We start from the raw sequence: 26,994 nt of genomic DNA on the forward strand, positions 1-26,994 counted from the left end.
CTTCCATAAACTAAAAAATGGACCATCCATCTTGTATGGTAGTCTTTCCAAATTTAGATGATCTCCAGATGTGCCTAACATAATTCTCAATGGTTCCTTTGTAACTGGGGAATATGAGGAATTGGCATTCACAATTGTGGAAGTCTGCAGTTCATTGTTTATTCAATATCCAGAGTATCACATCTGTTTGGGGGCTAAAAATAGGTAGAGATGGTTGTCGAGTCATCACAAAATTAGTGATTTCACTAATTATGAAGTGATCATTTCAAAAATTATCACTTAGGAGGGAAATTGATTAGCTGTTGCTGAGAAGAATTTGCCATATTGTTCAGGGCGCACAAACTTAATGTAAGCTGTGCTTAGCAGGTAATGTGGATACATGGTCAGGATTCTTTTAACAAGACTTGTGATGCTATAAGCCAATTTGCAAGTGTTGAGGGTTGGTGGTCATTTTCAACCAAGCCCAGACACATTCACTTGATCCACATGATATGCTAAGGTCATAATGTGGGTGCCGGTACCAAGAACACATCTGCAGTATGTCTTCCTATCCATAGGCATCCCTTGCTGAGTTGCCTACATGCCTTTGGTAGCCACAACCCAACTGCTCCCAGGGGCTGCCTGAAGTCATCCATCCAGGACTTAGGCTTCCCTTCTTCCAATAACACCCTTTCCTGGGCTCTTACATCACGCCCTGAGCCTGAGCCAGGCAGCCCACCTATGGTGACTCTTTCCCATCACGGAAGATGCCTTGCAACAGGAGGCCAGCAGATCCTAGCAGAAATGGGAGCCCAATCCATTAGTGAAAGCCTTGTCATAATGTGGTTGGATGATTTTAGAAATAGAAACAGGTCCATTTATTTATTATTTTAGACAGTGACGACAGCACAAAGCTTGAGAATCCCAGTACTAAGCCAGAATGTGGTTTCAGTGTGATGTATAAGCCATCCATTATTAGAGTTTCTTCCATAAACTGTGCTATGAAATATGAATCTAGAAACTCAGCATCCGTACAACGTAGTAAATATGCATTAATCACAGCTAAGGCTGTCACCCCTTGATATTCTATAAAGCACGATATGAATTGTCAGATCCCTGGTGGTTTTCATGGTATCCCAGCAACTTTTGTGCTGATGGGCTCTTTGCAAAGATCAGCCCGTCCCCAGATATGTTGCAACTGGCATACAGCAGATGGGAGATAGGAAGCTCTTCCAGCAGCCCTCCCTCCCCCCAAATCTCCAGGGGCTTGGAGGGAGAATTGGAGAGGGTGCTCTGGAATTGGTTTTATTTTCCCAGAAGACTACCAGTTACATAACATTAGCTGTTAGTCCAGGCTTCTCAGATCATGGCTCAGGTAAATTAACAAGCTTTAGTTAAGACATTCCTTTTTAGTCATAACTTGATCCACGGTTTGGGCTCGGATGCAGATTACAAGTAGCCCCTTGACTGACAGCTACAGTTAGGAGCAGAATTTATGTTGCTAAGGAAGGTGAGATGTGCCAACATGCAACTTTTTTGCTATGGTTTTTAAGCAGATCACTGTAGCTGTTAAGTGAATCATGCAGTCATTAAATGAATCCAGCTTCCCCCACTGACTTTGCTTGTTGGAAACCAGCTGAGAAGGTTGCAAATGGAGTTCAGATAACCCCAGGATGCTGTAATTGTCATGAGTACATGCCAAGTGCCCAAAGTTTGATGGGGATACCATCCCAGTTGTACGTAAGTGCGAAAACTGGTCATAAGTCACTTTTCAGTGCTGTTGTAACTTTGTTAAATGATTGATTCTGAGTCAAGGAGTTCCTGTACAGTGTGGCTTGTTAGACTGCATGAACCAAATGTGTAGCTGCAATTCGTGTGTGATTTGCTTGCTTTTCACCTACTGCCGTGCCACATCACATCACATGTACAGTGCAAACATTGTGAAACAGTGTTTTGAGTAATTTAATTGGGACAGATATTCTTGCTTTGTGCTGTGTTAATAAAAATAATTTTAACACCTCACTTTTGCTACTGAAGGCATGTGCGTATGAAATATATATAAGCCCTTCGAATGAGAATGCTAACCTTTCCAGTTCTGCCTTTCCAGAGTGAGAGGGTAAAATATGAAATGTTATGGCCAATGGAAGAGTTCCAGATACATTTTGTGTTGCATAGAAATAGGATCTGTTTGTTGCAAAGCAAATATTAACATAACATGAGATTATTACATCGATATAATGTAATTTAAAATGAAAATATAAATTAAAACTAGGATTCGGCGTATATTTTACTCATTACAGCTCACCAGTTTGCATTTTATTATGTCTGATCATATTGTTCAGAGCCGAGGTGGCGCAGTGGTTAAATGCAGCACTGCAGGCTACTTCAGCTGACTGCTAGATCAGCAGTTCAGCGGTTCAAATCTCACCGGCTCAGGGTTGACTCAGCCTTCCATCCTTCCAAGGTGGGTAAAATGAGGACCCGGATTGTTGTTGGGGGCAATATGCTGACTCTGTAAACGGCTTAGAGAGGGCTGAAAGCCCTATGAAGCGGTATATAAGTCTACTGCTATTGCTATTGCTATTGCTATTGTTAATAATATGGAAAAAAGATAAATGGAAATGGGAAATTTCATTGCAATATAAAATTGCCCTTGTTCATTCTGTTGTTCCTTTGTTGGGCTTCAGAGGCTGCTTAGAGATGTTTATTTTTTCAGCTTTTCTCTGTAACTCTGGTTTTTGTTCCTGCTTCTGTAGGAGAATGCTAATTGAGTCAACCTTTGCGATTGATGCTTGGCCAAAGGCTTAGAGCTCCCGATGGCCAGCAGGACTGGGGGGTAATGGCCCAGGGAACACTCCCATGTGATTCACGGCTCAGTGCCAGTGGGATAAATATTCATATGTCCTTTTGCCATGTTCCTTTGCTTCTACTGTGCTAACTTAGCAAGATTTCTTGAAAACTGGTTCCTGTCTCTGCCTTCTGCTATTAGGAAAGAGTTGACTAATTCAGGAATCAATTTAGGCAGGAGTAGAAATGGGAAAGGAAGGAACTTAATTTGGTCCTTGACCTGCAGAACGGGGCCAAAAATGTTAAGAGTCGCCTTGTTTTTATACAGATAAGAAAACAATGAGATCATACCCGGTGCTTGACCACTACAGAATACGGCAAGACAAGTTAGGACAGAAATACACCGAGTAATAAATACTACGCCCTGAACATAGATGATCTGGATGAGAGGATGGAAAACATGTTTATCAAATTTGCAGAAGGGGGGGGGAGAATCTTGGAGGACAGCCTTAGGGTTCAGGAAGATTATAAGAAGATGGAAATAGGAGCAGAAACAACAACAAAAAAAGAATTACAGTCCTCAGCTTATGACCTTTTGTTTAGCAACCATTCAAAGTTACAATGGCACTGAAAAAAGTGACTTATGGCTGGCCATCGCTGCTGTCAGACAATTGCAATCCAATTGCTTGGCAACTGGCTCACATCTATGGCAATTGCAGCAGCCGGCCTGATGTGATTGCCATTTGTGACCTTCCCAGCTGGCTTCCAACAAAGAAAGTTAACAAAGTCAGTGGGGAAACCACCAGGAAAGATTTCAAGTCACAGCCATATGATATCTTGCTTAAGACAAAAAGGATCAGGTATATCTCCATGATTACTCACTTAACAACTGAACCACTTGACACCTAATTTTTCAGCCCCAATTATGGTCTTAAATTGAAGGCTACCTGTAATTTCAAAAGTGCATGTGCAAAGTCCTACATTTGAGTAGGAAAAAGTAAAAGATTTGGGCATAAAGTGAGGGAGACCATACTGGGCAGCAACATATACCATAAAAATTGAACTGTCTTCGTGACTCACAAATTGAATACGAACCAAAGGTATGCTGCAGCTTCCCCCCCAACCCCCCCCCCAAAAGAAACTGCACACATGCGCGCGCGCGCGCACACACACACACACACACACAGATGATATAAAACCTTTTCTTAGTAAGAACATAGTTCAGGAGGAAGGCTTTCCTTCATTGGAAGGATTTCAACAGCAATTAGATCGCCTTCTGTCAGGTATACTGTAGGAGTCTGCTTTAGACATGGGATTTGGACTAAATGACCTCTGAGTTGTGCACATGTTTTAACAAATGAAGTGGCATCATTTAGCCAGATAGGTTAAAGAGGTTTTGAGTGGCTAGGTCTAAACCTCTCTCTGATGGAGATGTGGGAGAGATTCTGGCAGCTTCCCCTGGTTGAAGCTACCCAGATAAAATCACCCTTTATTCCCTGTATAGGTTTTTATTTGATTGTATTGTATTATCTTTCAGTATTTGCAGTTCTTGGATTTAATATACTTTGATTAGATACAGAAGCATACTGTATTAGTCCAGCTACTCTTACCAACATCTGCAGAAATGTTAGGTAAAAGTGAAATTCATGCAGTCATTTAAGCTTTTAGAAAGCAGATTTCTCCAACCTAGTGCTCTTGTGCGGTCTTTGACTACAACTCCCATTATGCTTCCTCAGTGGAGTTTGGAGGAAGGCATAATTGTAACCACTAACCAAAATGGAATTTCGAAAGCAACTCCTAACAATAGGAGTATCTTTTGTGAGGGAAAAATGGCAACAGGTGATTGAACAGAAGGTCTGTCTTACTTGGTCCAGGTTGCTGCCTCACAAGTGATAAAGGTTCTTGGTAGAGTTTCATTTTCTTTTCAAACTTAAAATTCTTGGGTTTGATTTTTTCAAGTTAGAGCTGACCCTGGTTCAGGGAAGGTCTGCCTTTCTATACAAAGTGACCTCCTGACGAGGGAGAGGTTTTCAAAAAGGCCATTCTCTATTGACTTTGCTTCCTGCAGTTGGGCAACTCATTGGCCTGTTCTCCCCCAGCGCTCTTATCTTTTGAGCATCATCAGGCAAAGTCCTTCTGTACACAACTGCATCAGAGTTATTTAAATTAAGGATCTGAATGAATCCTTTGCCTTAGTTATCCCAGATTTCCTGTTTGGCATATTTTGAATAAAATGTTTGTTTGGTTAAAATGTAAACAGGATATTATATTGAAAATTCCATTTCCTTCACAAAAAATGTTGTAAAATGACGTGGATCCCTCCCCACCACTTCAGTACCATTTTGTTTTGTCTTTATGTTATAATATAATATGTTGAAAGTTACACTCAAGAAGTAGGAGAAAAATGTAAGGAGGGGAGACAAAGGGGAAAATATCACACAACAATTCTGAATAATCAATACAGGCATAAATATTTTTCCTCTGGAAGTGGCTAATAACCGAACATGTTCAGGAGAGGCTTATGAAAAGGATTTGTTTTCATTTGAACCATTAGAAAATAGTTCAGTTTAAAAGATCAGTAAGTCTTTATATTACTCTATTTTAAATTTCCTTTTTTCCATTACAAAAGGAACAGCATGCAGTCTATTCTATGTATTTTTCATTTGTTTGTTCATTAATCCTAGCCCTATTGGATATATCCTGTTTCTAAGCACTTTGCTACTGAAATTTGGAGAAATTATACAGAATCACTTGGTCTTGGGGCAAAAGAAGGAAGAGATGGAGGCTGCATGGATGCCACCAGGATGCCATACAAGTTAAGGGGCTAGCATACCTAGAGTGCCCTAGGGTAGTGTTGGGCGTAGTATTTAGTAGATGAGAAGGTTGAGATAGATCCTGCAACTCCTAGCACAATCTTCTAAAAGCTGAAGAAGCAGACTTGTACATTCAATGGGATATTTTAAAAGAATAATGTTCTTTATTTTTTTTTTCTTGATAGATATCATTTTCATTAAATTAGCCTTCATAAGCATAGTCTTGTCTACAGTAGGCCTGAATACAATACAATACACAGACACAGACAGACACAGACAGACAGACAGACACACACACACACACACACACACACACACACACACACATATATTATTTATCAGCATAAATATAACAAATGTAACAAAAAAGGCAACAGTAAAAAATATTGGGTTTCTGTCTGGATGGTCTCTTGTGACGAGCCTAATGACAGAGAGTGGAAGTGTGACCTTCCTCCCATACTTGGGCATACCAGGGGTTGTGACTTTAAGTATATACCTCCCACCCTGGCTGGCTGATAAGGAGTCGTTCTCTGTAGCTCAAAAGGTTAACTCCCTGCCTGGGAGGCAATGGAGCACAGGTTCGATTCCCAAAAAAACTTGGGTATGGCTAGCTGATGAGAGCTAAATAGCTTGAAATAGATCTATACTAGTCTCCCTTTATTTATTTATCAGCATAAATATAACAAATGTAACAAAAAAGGCAACAGTAAAAAATATTGGGTTTCTGTCTGGATGGTCTCTTGTGACGAGCCTAATGACAGAGAGTGGAAGTGTGACCTTCCTCCCATACTTGGGCATACCAGGGGTTGTGACTTTAAGTGTATATATATATACACTTGTCATAAGTGTACACAAGTGTCTTTCTATAAATCTTGGTTGGGTGGTGGAGTGCTGGCTTTGTTTCAGTAAATGGATTGATTGACTGTGGTTGTAACATGATTGGTAGATTGGTGCTGATTGGTGCTTGCTGTGTGTCCGTTGTTGTTTTGTGTTGTAACACCCTGGGTGGTGGATGGGGCTTGTTTGTTGACTAGGGCTGGTTTCCAGATGTCTAGTAGGCGGGAGGTATCGTCACGTTTATTCATGTTGTGGGGGTGTTTCTCTATTTCAATAGCTTCCATAATAATTCTCTTGTTGAAGTGTTCAGTTTTGGAGATGAATTTGGTTCCTTCAAAATTAATTTCATATCCTGTAGCTTCAAGGTGCTGGAAAAGGAAGGAAGTATAAATGCACGCATCGCAGAACACAAGAATGCAGTAAGAAAAAAAGAAAAAATCTTCCGCATTTGTTATAATGGAGTTTCTGAATATGGATGTACTGAATAGGAGCCACGCTATCAGGGCTTTCCTCGATATTCTACATGGGTTTTGCAGACGAGTCTCTTTAAGGAAAGGGCCTGAGAAGCATTAATGACAGAGTAGCTTTTTTAGGCAAATAGAAAATGAAAACAATGAAGGGTTTCTTGGTCCCTCTTGATGTATGTGATGAATTAAACTAAAGACCTCCAAGGTCCCTTCTACCTCCATTATTTCTATGTTCTAATTATGATTAAAAGTAATTCAGTATCATTCAGAAGACTCCTGTTCCCAAAATTTGCAGTTTGTTCTGATTCCCTGTGTAAGTAAAGCTTTTTGAGATAACATCAAATAAATTGAAATATGATAATATTGCAAAGTCATTTTTAATCACTTTAGGGAGGACTGGAGAATAAAGTTGGTTGGTGTTCCTAAGAATTATGATTTAGCGTTACCTAGAAACCCTCACTTTCCCCATCTCTTAAAAGAAAGTCTTATTTATTTCAAATCTGCAAAACACAAACAATTTGCCCCAAAAGTGCTTTTCCAAAAGGCAACTGGACTTTCTTGTTCTTTTCCTCTCTTTTATTGAAAAGAGTTTTGCTTCTCATTCAAGAAGCTTCTTCAATTCTGGCTGAATGATGGGGAATGGAATTCCTCGCTATTCCCCACCATTCAGTCAGAACTGAAGAAGCTTCTTGGATGAGAAATAAAACATTTTCAAGGAAAAAAAACAAGAAAGTCAAATTGCCTTTTGGAAGCACCAGAGGTGGGTTTCTTCCGGTTCACCCTGGATCAGCCGAACCAGTAGTGGCGGCGACAGGAGGCTCCGCCCAGAGTGTGAGCGCACGCACAAGCAAACCGGTAGTAAAATAAATTTAAACCCACCAACTGAAAAGCACCTCTGGGACAACCAGAACCTATATGATTGAGAATCTCCATAGACATAGAAACAATTTTTTATAAACATGCATAGTGCTAAAATAGATTTTGTTTTTATGATACAAATATGGACTACCTTAACTCTAATTGTAACTTGCAGTATCTTTAATATTTACTTTTCAAAACTACATATTTTGTAATTTATAGTTTGGAATATTGTAAGCAATTATTGTGAACCTCTGCATTTGATGAATTTCAAAGAAAATGAACAGAAACATTTAATTTAGCACTCCTGAAAGGCACTTGCACAGCATCTTTCAAGAAAAGTATCAACATGTGACAGAGCCTGTGAAATAATACGGTACTAAAATCTATAGAGTAATAATCCCATCTATAGCAAAAATGCCTGGCCATCAGCTTATGATTTTTAGCCATTTATTTTTTTACAACATAGATTAAACCGATTCTCTGACTATAAAATTAACTTCACTGAGACTCAACAAAGCATAGATGGATCTATGTATTAGGGGTTTTTCTCCCTTTTTATAGACTACTCCTAAGAGAAACTCGAAATAATCAATAATAGTTGAAGAGACAGCTCACTTTCTATTAGAAGTAAACAAAGCAGGAAATTGCTTTTTTCCTGTACTTGAACAGGAAATGTATTTCCTCCTTTTCCATAATATTTTTTTCTGCAGGGAAGGGAGAAGATATACAGATAAAAATGTTGGCTGAAGATATAAGCTGACGTTTGAAATTTTTATATCCTATATTTTTCAGACCAGTTCTGTGGTGTAGTAGTGTAATGGGGTGTGTGTGTGTTTGTGTGTGTGTGTGTGTTTGTGTGTGTGTGTTTTGCATTCTTCCCACCTACTGCCACTTTCTGGTTACCATGGAGAATCCAATGTTGGCTGCATTCAGGCAGGTTGCTGAATAGCTCTGAGGTTGATAAATGGTGAGAATCGTTCATCTCTCTACCTCCCTTCCTTTCCAAACAGTGCTCTGCTGGCTGTTTGAGCTTTCGCTTGCCAGAGAATGACTGTCAGAGGCATCTGAAAGAGAGGCTGAGAGCATTGTGCTTTCAGTTCAGAGGATGAAAGCAGCCAGGATGGGAAGATCCTGGAGATTTAACTGCAGAACATCAGCCAGGGAGATAGCTGAAGCTTAAATGTTTACATGCATGTTGGGGTTTTTTTCACATGCGAGCCATGCACATTTTACCAAACACACAAAAACATCCTGTTTTTTACCCATTTCTTGGGGCTCCATTTCTGGTAGTGATGCATTCTTGGATAGATAAAAAAAGGTAAGTTATTTTTTGATCTCAGAATTAAATTGCATTTCTTGTTAAATTGGCCCTGCTTAACTGATATGTTTATATCATTTTTTAATTCTGGGTGGTTTAGACAATATGGTATATATGGCTGAAATATGTGAGATGCCTCTATATCAAGCTAGGTTCGGTTTTCTGTTTTCTTACTATATTCATTGTTCAAAGTTATTTAGAAAGTTACCTATAATCCCCATTCTTCTTTAAGAGGAGGTGTGGATGGCATTCTTCAGTCCTATATTATTTATGCTCAAATGAAAATACATATAAATATTTAGCTATATGGTGATAATTTTATGGCCCTCCTGAAGAAAGCTGTGGCTCATAGTCTTATAGAAAGTTAATAGAAAAACTTTCCAAGAAGTACTGTATGGAACTTGTAGGGAAGCCAGTCATAACTCAAACATAGTGGTCCCATCATTTGGGAAAAATTATAATTTCAAGTCAATGCTTAGGTTTGTACATCATTGTAAACTAAGGGGTTTTTTTACCATTAACTTCTAAATAACAATGGGCTGGGTTTACATATTACATTAAGCCAGAGTTTAGTTCTCATATTGCACTTAGCCAAAAGTTAGCAAATGACATAACTGAGTGCAGTATGAGAATCCAATTCACCTAAAATCAACTTCACCATAGTAGTAATGCAGAGGCTTTATCTACTTCTCAGAGTTTTGATTTGCACTGGTATTTCAAAGGGTTTTTTTGAGGTTATGTTGCTGTATTTTCATTGGAAGTTTCCCACAGCAAAGTTGTTTCCTGTCAGACTGGTAACTTCCGGAGTTGCTAATTGGCATCTGCTTTTGGGCTACAGAGGTCCTGGGGGATACAGTCTTAATTTGATACTTGATGAGCTTTTGGGAGAAAGAGGCTTTGAACTATAGGATGAAGTGTTATTTATGAAAACATATTTCTATTTTTAAGCAAGCTCCTTTTGAGCTTTCTGATTTTAATATTACATCTTTATTACCACCTTTAGCAAATGGAATAGAATTATCAACTCCAAGCTTGAGACCAGAGGGTGGAACTATGCTTGAACCTGCAGTTAACAACTAATGCCAATTGTTATTTTGGGAGAAGCAGCCCTCCTTTCATCACATACCAAAAGCAAAAGTTTCTAGGTTGGTTCACTAACAAATAAATGCTTTAAAATACAAAATAAATTCCATGTTTGTAAGCCTCCTGGCAGAGCTGCTTCTTGTTGTTTTAAATCTGTGCCTTATTTTGTTCCTTTTTTCTGACAAAAGGTGATTTAATTAGGCTTGAAGATGTCAGGGATGCTTTTCACTTAAACAAATGAGAAATTACGACCTGCCACTTGGCTTAGGAGAGTGAGGACTTCCATTCCTGTAATTCAGCCAACCAGAATTTTCTGTCTCACTACCCCCACTGTAAGCCTGGCCATCATTCCATAGGAGAGATTTTTACCAAGAGAAAGTGCTCCAGACATACCACCATCAACTATCAATGAATTTGCACTTTTCGGATATCAGTTTGTTTTCTTATCAATATGCTTGGACAGCTACTACAAGTTAGTATTATCTCTCAAGACTGAAAATTAAACTAGGCAAAAGGTTACGGTAATTGGGATTGTACTGCCTAAAAAAACTCTTGTTCTTCCTTCTTTTAAACTCCCAGCTGAATTTCTACATGTTCAAGAGAGATGAGTTGGTCATATTAATTAATGCCATACATGTATTCAGTGTAGATTTTTACAAGCTGTATTTTGATTGACTTTAAAAGATACTGGCACATTTTAATTGTTTTAAAATGACAGTGCTTCAGTGTTGAGTAGGATAAGCTGCATGAACCCTCATCTAGAATTCCACCTTCCCTAAGGTATCATGTTTTTGTTTTGTTTTTCCTTTGAAAGGCTTGTAACTTTGACCCAAAAGATTAAGACCAAAAGGTAAGAATTGCCGGCACTTGCTGAATCCTACTGCTTAAGAGCTCACCACCATAGGTTAAAACCCTCTTTTCTGTTTGGTATCTATATTTGAAGAAATATCAAGATCTTCCTCTTTGGGGGGGGGGACTTTCATCTCTCACATTAAAATGTTCCTCTACTGAAGAACTTTTGAAGGTGTATGGATTTTTTTTGGGAAGTATTGGATAGTTTTTTTATACTTTTTATATGCATGACACTTAGTTAGCAGTACTTCAATAAAAGAGAAATATGTTTAGCCAGTTGAACTGTTTCTTTGCGGTCTGAGAAAAAATGGAATTTCGAGAGTATGGTGAAAAGAGGGGGAGGGAGATCTTGTTTGCCTTCTCATAAAATCTCTACTGTTGTGGTGTGAGCCTTTATATGAACTGTTCCAATTACTGTTTTAATCTACTAATATGCAGAGTTGTATAAATTTCTCCTACAAACTCAATGCAAATTCCTGACACTCAATTTTAATGTCACAGCAGAAGTGGCTTAGATTGAAGGATAGCGATTCACCCAATAATTTAAATCTTGAATACTCCAGTCTATGTTCAAGATTGTGTCCATTCTACTATAGTTTGTTTGTTCAGAGATGAGCAAAATTTTACCATCAAGGAAAAGCAGTGGAACAATGGCGAAAATGTTGGTCTGGGACTTGGATAGCTATAAAGTAGGTACTTTCTTCAGGTGGAATTCCTGGGGTGACTTTGGTTCAACTCACAAGCTTGTTCTGAGAATAAAAGTAGGAGGGACCTTTGATACACTGCCAATAGTAAAATGACATTGATACCAATAGCAATATTGGTGTAAAAGTAGTCACTACCCAGAGGCTACTATCAGGAATACTTATATAGTAAAACCAGTCCCGCCTCTGTATTCAGCATGAGAAAATTCCAACAGGTTAGATGTAAAAACTGAGCTAAACTATCTTCATTTCATATAAACATGTACATGCATGGAGATTTTTATAATTTCTTCAGTCAACATTATTTTTAAGTGTGATCATCTACTGTACTTGAGTCATGCACAGAAAACCCCCAGAGCTATTCAAGAATTAACATAGTGTATGTTGAAAGCTGGTACTTTTTAGGGGAGAAACAAAATCTAGGAAAAACTTGTATCCAAAAATATTATAGAAAATGAAGCAAATACCAATGATTCTAATCATCATTAAAAGAATGTTATCTGAATGAATACAGAAGAATGGAAAGTCTCAATCTAGATTCTTTAAAAAAATATTTTTAATGCTTCACAGTGCTTGTGAACCTGAGTGTGCCACTTCTAGAATTTTTCAGATAAACTGGAGAATCATTTATGCAGCGTTGGGGTGAGCTACAGCCCCTCTTGCTGAGCCACTACGGACAATGAAAGAATGTCAATAGGAAGAGGAAGAATGTGCTTGGCTTAAAGTTTAATGATGAAAAAGTTCAAGATCAGCAATTAATTATGTTGAAGAAAAAATGATCTGGAAAATCTGAGCAAAATAATTTCTGCTAGACTTTTTAAGGAGTGGTAAAATAGTTCAATTAACTATCTCTACACCACTTCAGTGTTTTTCCTGGTATTTTTTGCTCCAGCTCAGGAACTACACTTCCTTAAACATGCTAGAAACATTTAAATCATTTTTTTAGGTAATGTACCTAGGCTGGGCAAATAATTTTAGATTACGGCTTCAGTTTCTTATCTTTTTGTTCAAGATGCAAAAAAGCAGTTTGAATGCTGTCATGTATTTAAGCGCAACTGATTTAAGCTAAACCGTTTAAGCACAACTGATTTGTTACTATTTCTTCACTTCCTGCCCCTTTTTGAGAGGAGAATCCTATGTAGAATTCTTAAAGCAGTTCGGACTGTGAGCACCATGTGTCTGTTTACAAGTGCGTTTTTATTTTATTATTAAAGAAAATGTAGATATGAGAAAGGGGAAGGAATCAGTGGTTAGTTGCCTATTTTTTTACTACTGGTTTGGGTGCGTGCACACACAATGCTTCTGTGCATGCACAGAAGCATCCAGGCGGCTGGGCAGAGTCTCCCACCGCCGCTACTACCAGTTCGCCTGATCCGGGCCAAATTGGCAGCAACCCACCTCTGGAAGGAATGAAAGAAAGGTAAAAGGGTAGAGCACCTTGTGTTCAGGTTTGCGGCAGTAGATTCTGAAGTATAATGCCTACTTTTTTTACTGCAAAACTTTGAGAAGTTTGCAGGAATGTAAACATTGCTTGATAATAGCGTTGCTGCTCAAGGTCCTGCAAATATGCCTCTTCTTTTTTTAAAAAACAATAACAGGAAACATGTGCCAGGTGGTCACTAAAATCTGTGCAGTTACAGGATATACAACTTTAATTAAAAGATGTACATGTTAGCTTCTGTATTTTTTATATTTAGTACAAGTCTCTTAAGTCAAACTAACACTTAACAAATTGATTTTTACTGCTCTGATTCTTCCAATTCCAACATCATCCCAGCAAGAATTCTGTCTGGGCCACCAAATTTAAGTTTAATTTTAAATTTAAGCCAATTTAACTCCTAATGCCTCCTGTAGACGCTGCAGCAGAAATCTAGTGGTCTTTTGCTTTTTGCCTGACCTTAGTTCTATCAGCCTTGAGAAAGGAAGTTTCTCCTCAGAAAAAAAGAAGAAATGGAATTGTGATGATTATTTATCTTAAAACGTAGACAGAAATGACTGGTTTTCCAAATGAAAAGTGAAAGCGAAAAAAGAAAAGTTATTTTAAAAGTATTCTAATTTTCTTTACATCAGTAATACATGGATTTCTAGTTTATTCTCTCTCTCTGTATTGTTGCTCCCTTCTTCGCACATTGTGTTTTTTGTGATTGTCTTAATTTTTTTTCAACAAAAAGTCCATAAAGGCTTCCAGTCACTGACAAATTCGAAATATCCAGCCCCTCGGAAATTGTGACTGTTGTATATTTTAATATGTTGTCTTGTGTATTATCCCCCTCCCTTGTTTTATTGTAAGCCGCCCGGAGTCCTTCGGGAGTGGGCGGTATACAAGCTCAATAAAACTAACTAACTAACTAACAAATGTAGTTATTATCTGTTGCCTAATCCAACAAGACAGTTTTGCTTTCTGTTTGCTGTTGTTTTCTTATGACATCTTTGGATATGTTCTTGTGACCATAGAATGCAACATTTAAAAAAGGAAGAGAAAGAATGGGCTCTAGTAGGTTGCCTGGTTAGTAATCTTTGGTAACTGAACTTTTGCTAAGTAGTTGTTTCCACATTTTCATCCAGCCAGTCTTGAAAACGTGGTGAAAATTTTCATTTCTCTGATATGCAACATTTAGCTCTCTTTATTTATGTTATGTACATAACATAAAGATAGAGCAGATTAGTATGGCTAAATGAATTAAATGTGGTCCAGAGTAGGGGACCTTTGGAAGGTCAGTGATTAGCAAATAAAGTTTAATTCCCACCAAAGGATTTAAAAAAAAAATGAAATGAAAATGCCAGCACTTAAGAGAAACTGAGCAAACAATCCAAATTTACATGCCATATTATGGTTATATTTTTATTACACAAAAATGATTATACAATCTGTTAAAAAATCATTGAACAAAATAAGTTGATGTATTATATGAATAAGCATCTTTGAAGTATCTATTTTTGAATAACTAATGTTTCTTTTGAATTAAGAACCTTTTCCTGAATTTTGAGTTGGTAATGGCCTTGGCAGATTACTTTCTATTTTGCTGGCTTCTTTTTGTTATTTTATTAAACATACCCTCCAAAGGAATGCTTTCATTTTTCCATAATTTTTGAAAAGACTTCTGTTTTCAACATTATTGAAAAGGCCTGCCCTGGTACTTCCTTGAATACATGCCATTCAATACATGTCCAGAGTTCAAAGCTACTTAAGTATCAGCTACAGAAAGATAGAACAGATAGAACATTCTGATATTCTATCAGAATATTATGCATTCTGAGAAGTACTATGGATGCATTTCTTAGACCTAGAACAACAAAGTTTTCCTCAGAATTATAATTTTTTAAATAATTACTGTAATTTGAATTTTTGTTTTGAAATAACCAAGCAGACTTACTCTGGAGATAATGGCTTGGGAAATGATACATTAGATGTGGCCATAAAAATGTCTGTGCAGAGGTTATATTTATTGATTTGATTTAACTGATTGATTACTAGTCAAGCAAAAAAGTTTGTTTTCCACATTTAATGTTTTAAATAAACTATCAGAGCTGGGCAATATGATCTCTTAAAATTCTCCATGAGAAGTAGGCATACAGTAGAAACATAGAAATTGAACATAGAAATTGGGTGAATGATTTCTTTGAAATTCCCAAATTTATCAAGGAAAGACCCCCCTCCCCAGCAGGAGGAGCAGCGCTACTATTGAAGATGGCCTATTGGCGGAGTGTCCTCTGAGTAGTCCTTCACATGGGATTGACTAGAAGCCTGAGGAGCAAAGAGGGTTGCAGGGTCCTGAGGAAGAGACTACACCGTGACGTGCAGTGCAGGCATTTCCTAAGTGCAAGAACCCCCTCTCCCAGTTCCTCCCAGTTGTGAGAATTTCACCAACAGGATTTTCTCCTTTGAATATCTTAAGCAAATTGCTTTCATTAAAAAGACTGAGAACTGGTAGGAAAAATTCAGGAAGATTGGGGCTATAAAATTAGCAGTCACAACATACAAGTCTGACTTTATAATATGCCCTGAAGGAAATGATACACCTGAAAATGATCGGAAACTGCTTTCTTCTCAAAGAGAGTTTTTATCTAATTAGAAATGGGTGTTTAAAAAAATCCAGCAATTGCTGACTACCTCCTAGATAAAAAAAATGTTCAAGCTAATAGCCAATATGCCATTTATCCAAATATAATGAAGGTCTTTTATATGCTGGATAAAGATACATCTGTATGTTGCAAGCTGAGCTTCACCACCAATTGTCACTAAAAGCAGCTTCTAGAAACGTGTCTTGCAGACAACTGTGAACATTTCCAGCTCACCAGTTTTGTTTTGTTGACCTTGATTAAACAATGTTGAGTAATGATATCTAATTGTCCAACTTTATTCAAAATAATTGAAAGATATACGTTTAAAATTTATTTTGGTGCAAATTTTACAGATTGAATGGTATATTGTTCCTCTGTTACATCTGTGATTATTTTCTCTGGAAAAAAAAAACAGGTCTGACCACAGCTGGGTTTCTGCCGGAGACTCTAGAGAGTGTCTGCTTGACAGAATATGATGGCATAATTAGATATCCAAAGAGCATGATAAATACCAGGAGAGAAACTACCATGAGAGTGGTTCATTAAAGGTGGATATAGCAGCACTTCTCAGGATGATGGATTCTGGTATTTCTGTAGATAACATTTATTAGTGTAGCCTGGTGATCTTATCCCTACATTTTCTTCTTTTCAAGTCTCTGGCTAAACCCAGGATGCATCTATATCTTCTCGGGAAGAACAGAGGTGGTTGGGGCCAAGGTGCAAAGATTGTGTTTAAGAGAATCACCAAGCAGTATCTTCATTTTTTGTGGCAGTGTAATATTGCTTTATTAAAACTTTAATGCCATATTTTTCTATGGTAGCTATGAAGTTAACTTAGCAAATTGTCACCTCTTTTACAAAATAATGTATATCTCTATTAAAAAAAACATTCTGAAGACAGAAGCATAGGATTTGTGAGATGTGGAAATGAACAAGGTGATTACTGGAAATGAGCGTGGATTTGTTAAAATCAAATCATGCAGACATAAAAAAAAAGGAAACTATAGCACAACCGACCAAAAACATAACTGAAAAAGACTAGAAATAAAAATTAAAATAAGCAAGAAAATGGAAAGATTGTCTGACCTTGATGAATATAAATCACCGGAACCTGATGGATTACATCCCAGAGTTCTAAAGGAGCTGACAGATATTATCTCAGAAGCATTGTATCAAATCTTTAAAAAATCTTGGAGCAATGGGGAACTACCAGAGAGGATTGGAAAAGAGCGGACGTGATTCCCATTTTCATAAAATAAAAAGAAACAGACCCAGGAAACTACAGACCAATCAGATCATGTTAAACCAATCTTATTTTATTCTTTGACAAAGTGAGTAGATTAGTAGACCAGCGAAATGCTGTGGGCATAGTATATTTAGACTTCAGCAAGGTGTTTGACAAAGTAGACCACAATCTACTTCGTGGTAAGTGAGAAAAATGTGAGATAGACAGCATTACAACTAGAAGGCTTTGTAACTGGCTGACAAACCGTACTCAACAAGTAGCCCTTAACAGTACTACATCTACAGGGAGGGAAGTAAATAGTGGGGTACCACCACAAAGTTCCATAAGGCCCAGTAGTCTTCAATGTCTTCATAAATGACTTAGATGAGGAAATAGAAGGGCAAGTCATCAAATTTGCAGATGACACTAAGCTGGCAGGAATAGCCAACACCCCAGAAGACAAGCTCAGGATCCAAAAAGATCTTGACAGACTTGAACAATGGGCCTATCCAACAAAATGAAATTTAATGTGGAGAAAAGCAAGGTTTTACATCTGGGCAGGAAAAACCAAAGGTACAAGTACAGGTTAGGCAAAACCTGGCTCAAAAATAGTAACTGTGAGAGGGACCTTGGAGTCCTAGTGGATGATCACTTAAACATGAGTCAACAGTATGCGGCAGCAACCAAAAAAGCTAAAACAATCCTAAATTGCATAAACAGAGGCATAGAATCAAAATCATGTGAAGTATTAGTAGCGCTTTATAAATCCTTAATATTCCATACCTGGAATATTGAATTTAGTTTTGGTCACCACATTACAAAGAAGATATTGAGACTTTGGAAAAAGTGCAAAGTAGAGCAACAAAGATGATTAAAAGTATGGAGATGAAAACATATGAAGAACAATTTCAGGATTTGGGTTTGGATAGTCGAGAAAAGAAGGACTAGGAGTGACTTGATAGTAGCATTCCAGTATTTGAGAGGCTGCCACAAAGCGGAGGGAGTCAATTTATTTTCCAAGGGCAGGACAAGAAAGAATGGATAGAAACTAATCAAGGAGAGAAGCTGGAATTAAGGAGAAACTTCCTAACAGTGAAGACAATTAACCAGTGGAACAGCTTGCCTTCAGAAGTTGTGGATGCGTCATCACTGGAGGTTTTAAGAAGAGACGGGACAGTCACTTGTTTGAAATGCTATAGGATCTCCTGCTTGAGAAGGGGGCTATAGAAGACCTTCAAGGTCCCTTCTATCTCTATTCTGATTGAAACCTTATTGTCTTCTTTGATAAAGTGACAAATTAGTGAATCAGGGAAATGCTGTGGATATAGTATACTTTGTCTTCAGTAAGGCATTTGTCAAAGTAGACCTCAGCCTACTTCTTGGTAAAATTAGAATAATGTGGAATATCAGTACCACCGCCAGATGGATTCACAGTTGGCTGACCAACTGGACTCAGGATGTTGCTACAATGGAGCTACATCTACATGGAGAAAATATTCAGTGGAGTACCTCAAGGTTCTGTCTTGGGCCTGGTGCTTTTCAACATCTTCATAAATGATCTAGGCAAGGGGATAGAAAGGAAATTCATCAGATTTGCAGACAATACCAAGCTGGGGGGAAATTGCCAACATTTGAAAGGTAGACACAGGATTCAGAAGGATATTGACAGAGTTGAGCATTAGGCCCTATTCAACAAGATTCAGTTCAATGGTGAGAAAAATAAGATGCTGCATTTAGGCAGGAAAAACCAAATACATAGATACTCAACTGTGAGAAGAATTTAAGTGTCGTGGTAGATCACCATTTAAGTATCAGCCAGCAGTGTACAGCAGCTGCCAAAAAAGCCAACACAGTTTTAGGCCAATCAACAGTATAATAAGCATCAAGGTCATGGAAAGTAACAGTACCAGTTTATACTGCACTAGTGGCACCACACTTGGAATACTGTGTCAAGTTTGCGTCCAGTTCTGGTCACCATGATTCAAAAAAGAAGTTGAGGCCCTAGAAAGCGTTCAAAGAAGAGCAATGAAGATGATAAGGGGCCTAGAGATTAAATCATATAATGAATGGCTAAGGCAACTAGATATGCTTATCCTAATAAAGAGGAGGCTCAGTGGATACATGATAGCAGTCTTCCAATACTTCAAGGGTTGTCACAGGAAAGAGGAGATCAATTTATTCTCCAATAGCACCTGAGGGCAGGAGAAAACGCAATGGGTGGAAGTACCAGAGGGAGAGCCAAGCTGGAAATAAGAAGGAATTTCCTGACAGTGGGACAGCTTGTTTCTGTGAGCTATGGGTGCTCACTGGAGGTTTTCAAAAAAAAAAAAAGGACAACCATTTGTCCAGATGAATGGACAAGTGGGGTGGACTAGAAGACCTCCTATCTCCCTTCTTCTCCCTTCTAATCATAGGATTCTATAACATAAAGTTTATTGGTGAAATTTACCACATAAGGAACTGATCAGCCATGTTTGAGCCATCAGATTCTACAAAGCATTAAACTACATTCTTATTTTATGGGGTTTTTTTTCCATAAAATCTTTACAAAAATTAACTCTCCCTGCACCTGGTAATAAGCAAACCCAGCATCGAAAGAGCAAATTGTCACTGATCAAGAAAATCACATCATCTAAATGCCCAACTATGAATAAAATGATAATTTGGTTGGCCTTCATTGGGTTGATTTGTTAGAATTGTAGAACTAGTAAAATCCCAAGTGAGCATAGGGCCTCCAGTGTCTCTTGCAGTGAACTGATCTCTGCTGTGAAGTGTAACATTCATTCTGCAGGCATTGACAGCTTAATCAAATTCTTCTACTAAAGGATTCTTCATTTTGGTGGCAAGGTAAAATATTTCCATCTATTCACAAAGAAAAGGGAGACTTTTTTTCCTGCTTTTAGAGGTGAGAATGAAATTTCATAGACTTTTTATTCTCAGCTGAATAAAATGAATACAAGGCTGGCTGGCATGCTAAGGCTCTATGATGACTGTGTTCATTATTGTTGTGCAATAATGTACTGTGAAATATGATGGTGCAATTAAAAAATGAGAAGCTGCCAGACCACACTGAGAAGCTAAGTGCTGGTCTCAAGCATAATCCCAAATTCAAACAATTCTCCAGTGTGTACCTCAGAAGCATTCTTACAAAATGTGATGGTGGGTAGATACCTGGAACTATGTCCACCAGAAAGGGGAAGAAGCAAGCTGAAGTTGTGTTCTATGTCACTGAATCCTTCCTTTACCACCGTTGGTAAAGGATTAATTGGGTTCAGCCAGCTCTGCATCCAGCTAATAGTAGCAAAATTCAGCCCACATTTTGCCATCTTCTGTTCTGGGATGTTGTATAAATTCTGTTAGTTGTCTTACTGAACCCACATTCCATGGTAAACTAAACTGGTCATTTTTATATTTTAAAAAAACCAAGTTGCTTTGAATGTTAGTTCTTCTTTAGAAAAGAGCCAAAGAAGATTGTTTTTTTAAAAAAAATATCTGATTACTACTGTGAGATAGGTGCAAAAATGGAAAGATTCTGTAATACTCATAATGGAGGAAAGGTTGGTAATGACAGAAATAGAGCAGAAGTGGCAAAATTGAATTGTTTGATTAAAGATCATTAACTACATTTATCAATGCCTGGAAACCCAATATGAACTTTGTTTCTGAAAAGAAAGAAAAAAAATGAATTTTCTTTTTTCACATTTTATTCTTTTTATTATCTTTATTTCCTTTCATGGTTTTTACTTTATTAAAAATATCTTCAATAAAAATTATTTAAAAAAGGAAAAGTACACACAGGCTTTTGCCAAGTTATGAATTATTCTATAAATGTTCAAAGAAGTCTCCTGCCAGTTTTGCAGGATATAAGATGTGAGGCTGACTAATCTGCTCTGCTTCTCTTTTCCTTTTATCTTTGGAGATAGGAGCATTTGTCTTCACCAATCTTCTGGCAGTTAAACCCATCCACCGTATCTTCTCAAAGATCACAGAATGGGTCTTTTGAGAGAACATATCCGCAACTTTTCAACACCCTTGGAGATAATTGATTAGGTCCTAGACATTTAGATAGGATGGTCAGTGTTAATGTGGTGTTGATAAAAGGCTGTTAGAGGAATAAAAAGATAGTTTATACCTGCTGGGAAGTTTGACTTAATTGTGTTTCTTGTGTGCTGACTAACATTTACAAATGTTTGTATACATTAGCTCATTGGCTGGGGAGAGTATTCTGCTGAATTCTTATAGTACTGCAGAACTCTCCCAATCCTGAAGGAGCTCAGAATACTGTAGTTTATATAAAATTAGCCAGTCCTGGCTTTTATATAGCTAAGCTGGCAGGTCACGTGAAAATCTGGACTTCTTAGGATTCCTCAGAGCTCTTCGGGAAGTCTTGTCATCTTAATACAGAAATTGCTGCTAGGCATCATACTTCATGGGGTCATTTCACTTGATTTTAGATTATTGATGCCATCCCAACACTTCTGTAAAGACACTGGGCCAGCTGGCAAGGCCTTGATGAGTTGGTGTCTCAAAAGCCTGGCTGTCTAATGAAGTGTGTGTGTGTGTGTGTGTGTGTGTGCATGCGTGCGCACTTAACATGTGTATGCTTGCTTGTGCTTGCAATCTTGGAACAAAACATTTCTATGAAGAGTTGTCCTTGGACACAAATTGATGTAGTCACTTGGTGTTGGTTCTTGATTTGACCAAACTAGTCCTACAGCGTTGCACATCTGCTTGCTTTTGAATAGCAGATGTGTGTCTGATGAGCGTAGAATTCTGAGGTATTTTGATTTGTAGGAAAAATCTTTGTAAGATGAATTTAAAAGCTGAAAGAAACTGTGAGGTGATGAAGTTTATTAGGCAGTTTGTTTCATCTGTTTTCTGTGATAGGCTTGAGTATCTAACAATTTGATCTTTCTTATACAGATTTACTTCATTTCCAATTTTAATTATTTTGTGAATCCATTTTGAATGCTGCAAAGTAGAAAAGCAATGTAAAATATTTTAATTGAAATCAACCATAAATAACTACTACCATAGAAACTCCTCGACTTACAAGCATGTATTCAGGGTCTGTTCAAAATTACCACAGTGCTGAATGAAAAAATTTATGATCCCTCGACTTACAAGCATGTATTCAGGGTCTGTTCAAAATTACCACAGTGCTGAATGAAGAAATTTATGATCCCTACTTGAACTTTCAAATGTTGTAGCACCCCAGCAGTTACACGATGAATATTTGGGCATTTGAAAGCGTGCCCACCCTTACAACCAGTGGAGTACTGCATTTTGCCCTACAATGGGTCAGGGGGCATCAACTGACTAGGTCTACTAACATGTGGGTCTTCTCACCTGCTCCACCGCTCTTGAGAAGCCTGGGCTTTCTCCCTCTCCCACCACACCTGAGTCCATTTCCCTTTACCTGCAGCTGCTGACAGGCCTGTCCAGGCAATGCAAGGGGCATGAAAACTAGCAAAGGCAATCTTCCTCACGGCTAGAGAGGCAACATTTATCAAGGCCAGAAAGAACCTCTCTAGCCTTGAAGAAGATAGCCTTTGCTGGCTTTCTGTCCAGCAAAGTTCTTTTTCTGGCCAGCCTTGAGAGTAATGCAGCAAGGAGGACAACCTGGCATCTTGGGAGTGGTAGGTCAGGGAGAAGGCGCCCACAGTAGTCAGCATAGCCAGCCGAGGCTTCCTGACCCACAGCAGGTTTCTGTATGCTGGTGAGGGCCAGACCTCCCAAGACCTCCCCCACCTCCTTAAACATTATGGGTTGCTTAATACCTCAATGGGGAGAACTGAAATTGTGATTGTTGAGTGAGGCATTCATATGGGCATCTCTCTTAATGACCAAAATTCCAGGGTCAGTTGTCATAAGTTGTATAAATAAAACAAAAGATTGTTAACTAGTTAGATTTTAATTTTGTGAAAGAGAAATTCTTAAATGTGAGCAGTTATGAGATTCCTGGCTTCATTTATTTGCTATAGATAGTTTCTTAGCTTGGCAGATTTTATAGCAAGAAACATTGAATGGTGATCAGATTAGTTCTTTCTTCTAATGAAGACTGAAATCAGTTTTACCAATAAAACCATACTCGGTCTATAAATGCATATTTAAAGCAGTTGTGGTATCTTGAAGGAATGAAAATTAACATTTCCCACACAAAACTTAATAGCCTCAAAGCAAATTTTCCTCTAATTTTTTTAGAAGTCTGTTAAAAATTATTGTGTTACAGTTGGCCATTAGAATGGAGATAGCTGAATAAGTAAAATGGGGTATTTCTCTTAAACAGGATTGGTCTCTGCTTTGCAAACTTGATTTGAGTCTCTACTTTGAAGGCACAGGACATCTGTTTCTGATTAGATTTTCTTAATTTTGTATACTTTGGCATCTTTGGGAATTGAGGCATAAAGTATGATCTTATTTTCCTTTACTGTTTCTATTGCTGCACTTCCTTTTCTTTCTAGTATTTTCCAACAACTAGTACTTATTAAATAGTTTATGTATTTACAATTTAAAGATTTTATACTAGTATTTAACCCAAAGGTACTTTTTCTGTTTGTTTTTTTCTTTGAAGACGTTTCGCTTCTTGGATGAGAAGCGAAACATCTTCAAAGAAAAATCAAAAATCCTCTTGAAAAAGCATTTTTAGGACAACCATGACCTGAATGACTGAGAATCTTCATAGTACAGTATTTAACTTATTCATCATGAATTAATTTTATGATTTATGAATTTGAAAACCTAAGAGTAAAATCTAATTTAACAGACCTTTACTGGAGAAAGAATCTGTTATTCCATAGAGGACAGTAAGTTTAAGCAATATCATTGTGGCATCACAGATATTACATATTGTATCATTTGTATGATTATTTCATTCCCAAAATAAATGCATTGGTGCACATTCTGTTATCAAACAAATAACACCCAAGAGGTTTTCTTATATCATGATGATGATATTCTAGAGTTCCTCATTTCCTTTTGTTTGAGTTTATGATGGTAACTCTTTTGGAATTTTTATAAATCTTAATGGCATGAATTTAAAGCAACTCTGATGACAAAATAACACTATATCAGTGTGAAAAATCTGTTAATTCTATGCAATAAGAAATGGTTAGTTACAGTAGTTCTCGATGCTTCAGATCCTTCAACCGTTCCAAGTTAGGCTGTGCCCCACCCCCAATGTGCCAACATTCCAGTTCCAACTGGGCACTTAGCAACTGGCCAACATTTTGGCAGTATCCTGAAGTCACATGACTGTGCTTTACAACATTTTTGCCAAAAACTTGTCATTTACTTCTGGTTTTTGGAAAAAACACCTAAACAACTAGTTCGCTTAACCACTGCAGCACTCAGGTTACAACTACTGCATTCATTTAACAACCACTGCAGAAAGGGGTTTTAAAAGTAGATCAGTCACATGTTTCGATGGTTACAATTTAAACTCCTAATGGGCAAGCTCCATTATGGTCTTAAGGTGAGGACTAGCTGTATACATGTTTCCTTATTCATTAAGCGATCTTCTAAAGAGTATTTTTACACCAAAGGCTAAGAATGGAATTGCTCTGAGTACACCTTACTGGCACGTCACAGGCATGATTTCCCAATCCACCTCACATATGCTAGTAGCCAGCTCAAAATGAAACACAGAAAAGTCCAGGAAGAATTGAATGTACTCAGAGGGCATCAGGGGAGACATGAAAGTCCTGAAATTAGGGGTGGCAGGTTGGAATGCTGAGCATTCTTTATGTCCCACTCTATTGATAATATCAGAAGCAATGTGTGTGATTTTAATAGGCCAGCGATGGCGAACCTTTTTTGGCTCGCATGCCATAAGTGGGGGGAGCGCAGGGAGGGGGTCGTGTGTGGCCGTGCCGCACCCATAATGTAATGTGTGCACGCATTACAGGTGCTCCCCCCTGTTTTTTGCATGCTTTTCTCCTTCCCCAGGCTCCAGAGGCTTTATAGGCGCCTGGGGGGGTGAAAACAGCCCCCCGTGCCCCCCAGAAGCCCTCCGGAGGCTTCAGGGACCTTCAGGAGGCTTCTCTGAAGCCTTCAGAGCAGTCAAAATGACCCTCCGAGCAAACCAGAAGTCCATTCCTGAACTTCCAGTTTGCCATAGGGCCGTTTTTTTGCGCTCCGGAGGCTTCAGGGAAGCTCATGAAGCCTCCGGAGGGCCTCCGGGGTGAGGGAGGCTCTTTTCACCCTCCCCAGGCTCCTATAAAGCCTCTGGAGCCTAGGGAGGGCGAAAAATGGCTTTTAAAAAGGGTGAACTCAGCTTGCATGCCCTGACAAATGGCTCTGTGTGCCACCTGTGGCACACGTGCCATAGGTTTGCCATCACTGCCCTAGACATTTCACTGCAGCATTGTTGCTCTTTCTAGAACTCCTAAATTTATCTGAGATTTTTTTTTTATTGCAGGTGGCAAATTCAGAATGACAGCCATATGACTGGCAGGCTCATCAGTTGGTGGCACTACTTCGTTTTCTGGAGAGCCTATCCTTTCCTTACAAGTGCATGTAGCCTCCTTGGTTCCTAGGACTCTTCTCGTCCAGCAGAGAAACAAAAGGGAGGAAGTGCTCAAGGGAGCAATGGGAATTGAAGGCCATGGTCACTTGAGATAAATGGCAGATCACTGGGGATCTAGTCTTGCAGCTGCTCACTTCGGCCTGTTTCCTCTCTGCAGCCTACATTTGTTTTCTTTGAGCTGCCACTGGCTCTTCTTGTGGTGGCACTGGAGACATCAAGGCAGCTTGATAGGTGCCAAACGTGAGAAAAGGTTAAGCCGCCCACCTCATCATGATTCAGCTGTGGAAAGTGGTGAGGCATGTGCGACAGTTGGAGCTCCACAGACTGATCCTGCTGCTCATTGCCTTCAGTCTGGTCTCCATGTGCTTCCTGGCTTACTATGTCACTAACAGTCCCAAAATCAAGGAACCTCCCCCGCTTCCCTTCAGCGATTGCAGTAACCAACACAGGATCCTCATCCAACCCCAGGCAAGTTGGAGGCTTACAAAATCAGTTGACAATTCACACACAGACCCTGTGGTGCTAGTTTTTGTGGAAAGCATTTATTCCCAATTGGGTCAAGAGATTGTGGCCATCTTAGAATCTAGTCGGTTTAAATACAGGACAGAGATTGCTCCTGGAAAAGGAGACATGCCCACTCTAATGGACAAGGACCATGGTCGCTATGCTCTGATTATCTATGAGAATATCCTTAAATATGTGAACCTGGATACCTGGAACAGGGACCTTTTGGACAAATACTGTGTAGAATATGGAGTAGGAATCATCGGTTTCTTCAAGGCAAACGAGAACAGCTTACTTAGTGCTCAGCTCAAAGGCTTTCCTCTCTTCCTACATTCCAATTTGGGATTGCGTGATTATCACATCAATCCTAGTGCCCCACTTCTGTATGTTACCCAGGCTAATGAAGTGGAGCAGGGCCCTCTGCCTGGGGACGACTGGACAGTGTTCCAGTCAAATCACACAACCTATGAACCCGTATTGATGGCCAGCACCAAATCGTCTGAGTCAATCCCTCACCTGACTACGCACAAAGCTCTGCATGCAACAGTGGTTCAGGATCTTGGTCTCCATGATGGTATCCAGAGGGTACTTTTTGGTAATAATCTCAATTTCTGGTTGCACAAGCTCATCTTTGTTGATGCTATTGCTTACCTGACTGGCAAGCGTCTCTGTCTGACCCTTGACCGCTACATCCTTGTGGACATTGATGATATCTTTGTGGGCAAAGAAGGGACACGCATGAAGGTGTCTGATGTAGAGGTAATGTGGAACAGAGTGGATGGAAACATAAAGTGAACAAGTGTCATAACTCCAAGTATCTTTACTAATAAATTCAAAAGTGTAGAGATTCTCACTTTTTCTGTTAAACATATGAGAATTGCAAGGTTTTTTTTTTTTTTGTAAAATACTAATTCTTTGTGAAATAGCTTTTTTCCTTCTCTAAATTCCGAGATCATCAATTTTGGGGGAAATGAA

The 26,994-nt window shown here is 38.6% G+C and overlaps 1 protein-coding gene across 2 annotated transcripts in view; it reads left to right on the forward strand.

The window, feature by feature from the left end:
- The window catches only part of NDST2 (N-deacetylase and N-sulfotransferase 2), a 69,926-nt gene that overhangs the window by 20,305 nt on the left and 22,627 nt on the right, over positions 1 to 26,994 (forward strand). The window contains exon 2 of one of the 2 annotated variants that reach the window (XM_032231639.1): positions 25,408 to 26,778. In XM_032231639.1, coding sequence (XP_032087530.1) covers positions 25,786 to 26,778 — 993 coding nt within the window. In that variant the 5' untranslated portion in view covers positions 25,408 to 25,785. The remainder of the gene's footprint in view (positions 1 to 25,407; positions 26,779 to 26,994) is intronic. The other variant, XM_032231640.1, reaches the window with a different exon arrangement.

This window comes from Thamnophis elegans, chromosome 15, assembly GCF_009769535.1.
Source record: "Thamnophis elegans isolate rThaEle1 chromosome 15, rThaEle1.pri, whole genome shotgun sequence".
NCBI classification, from domain to species: domain Eukaryota; kingdom Metazoa; phylum Chordata; class Lepidosauria; order Squamata; family Colubridae; genus Thamnophis; species Thamnophis elegans.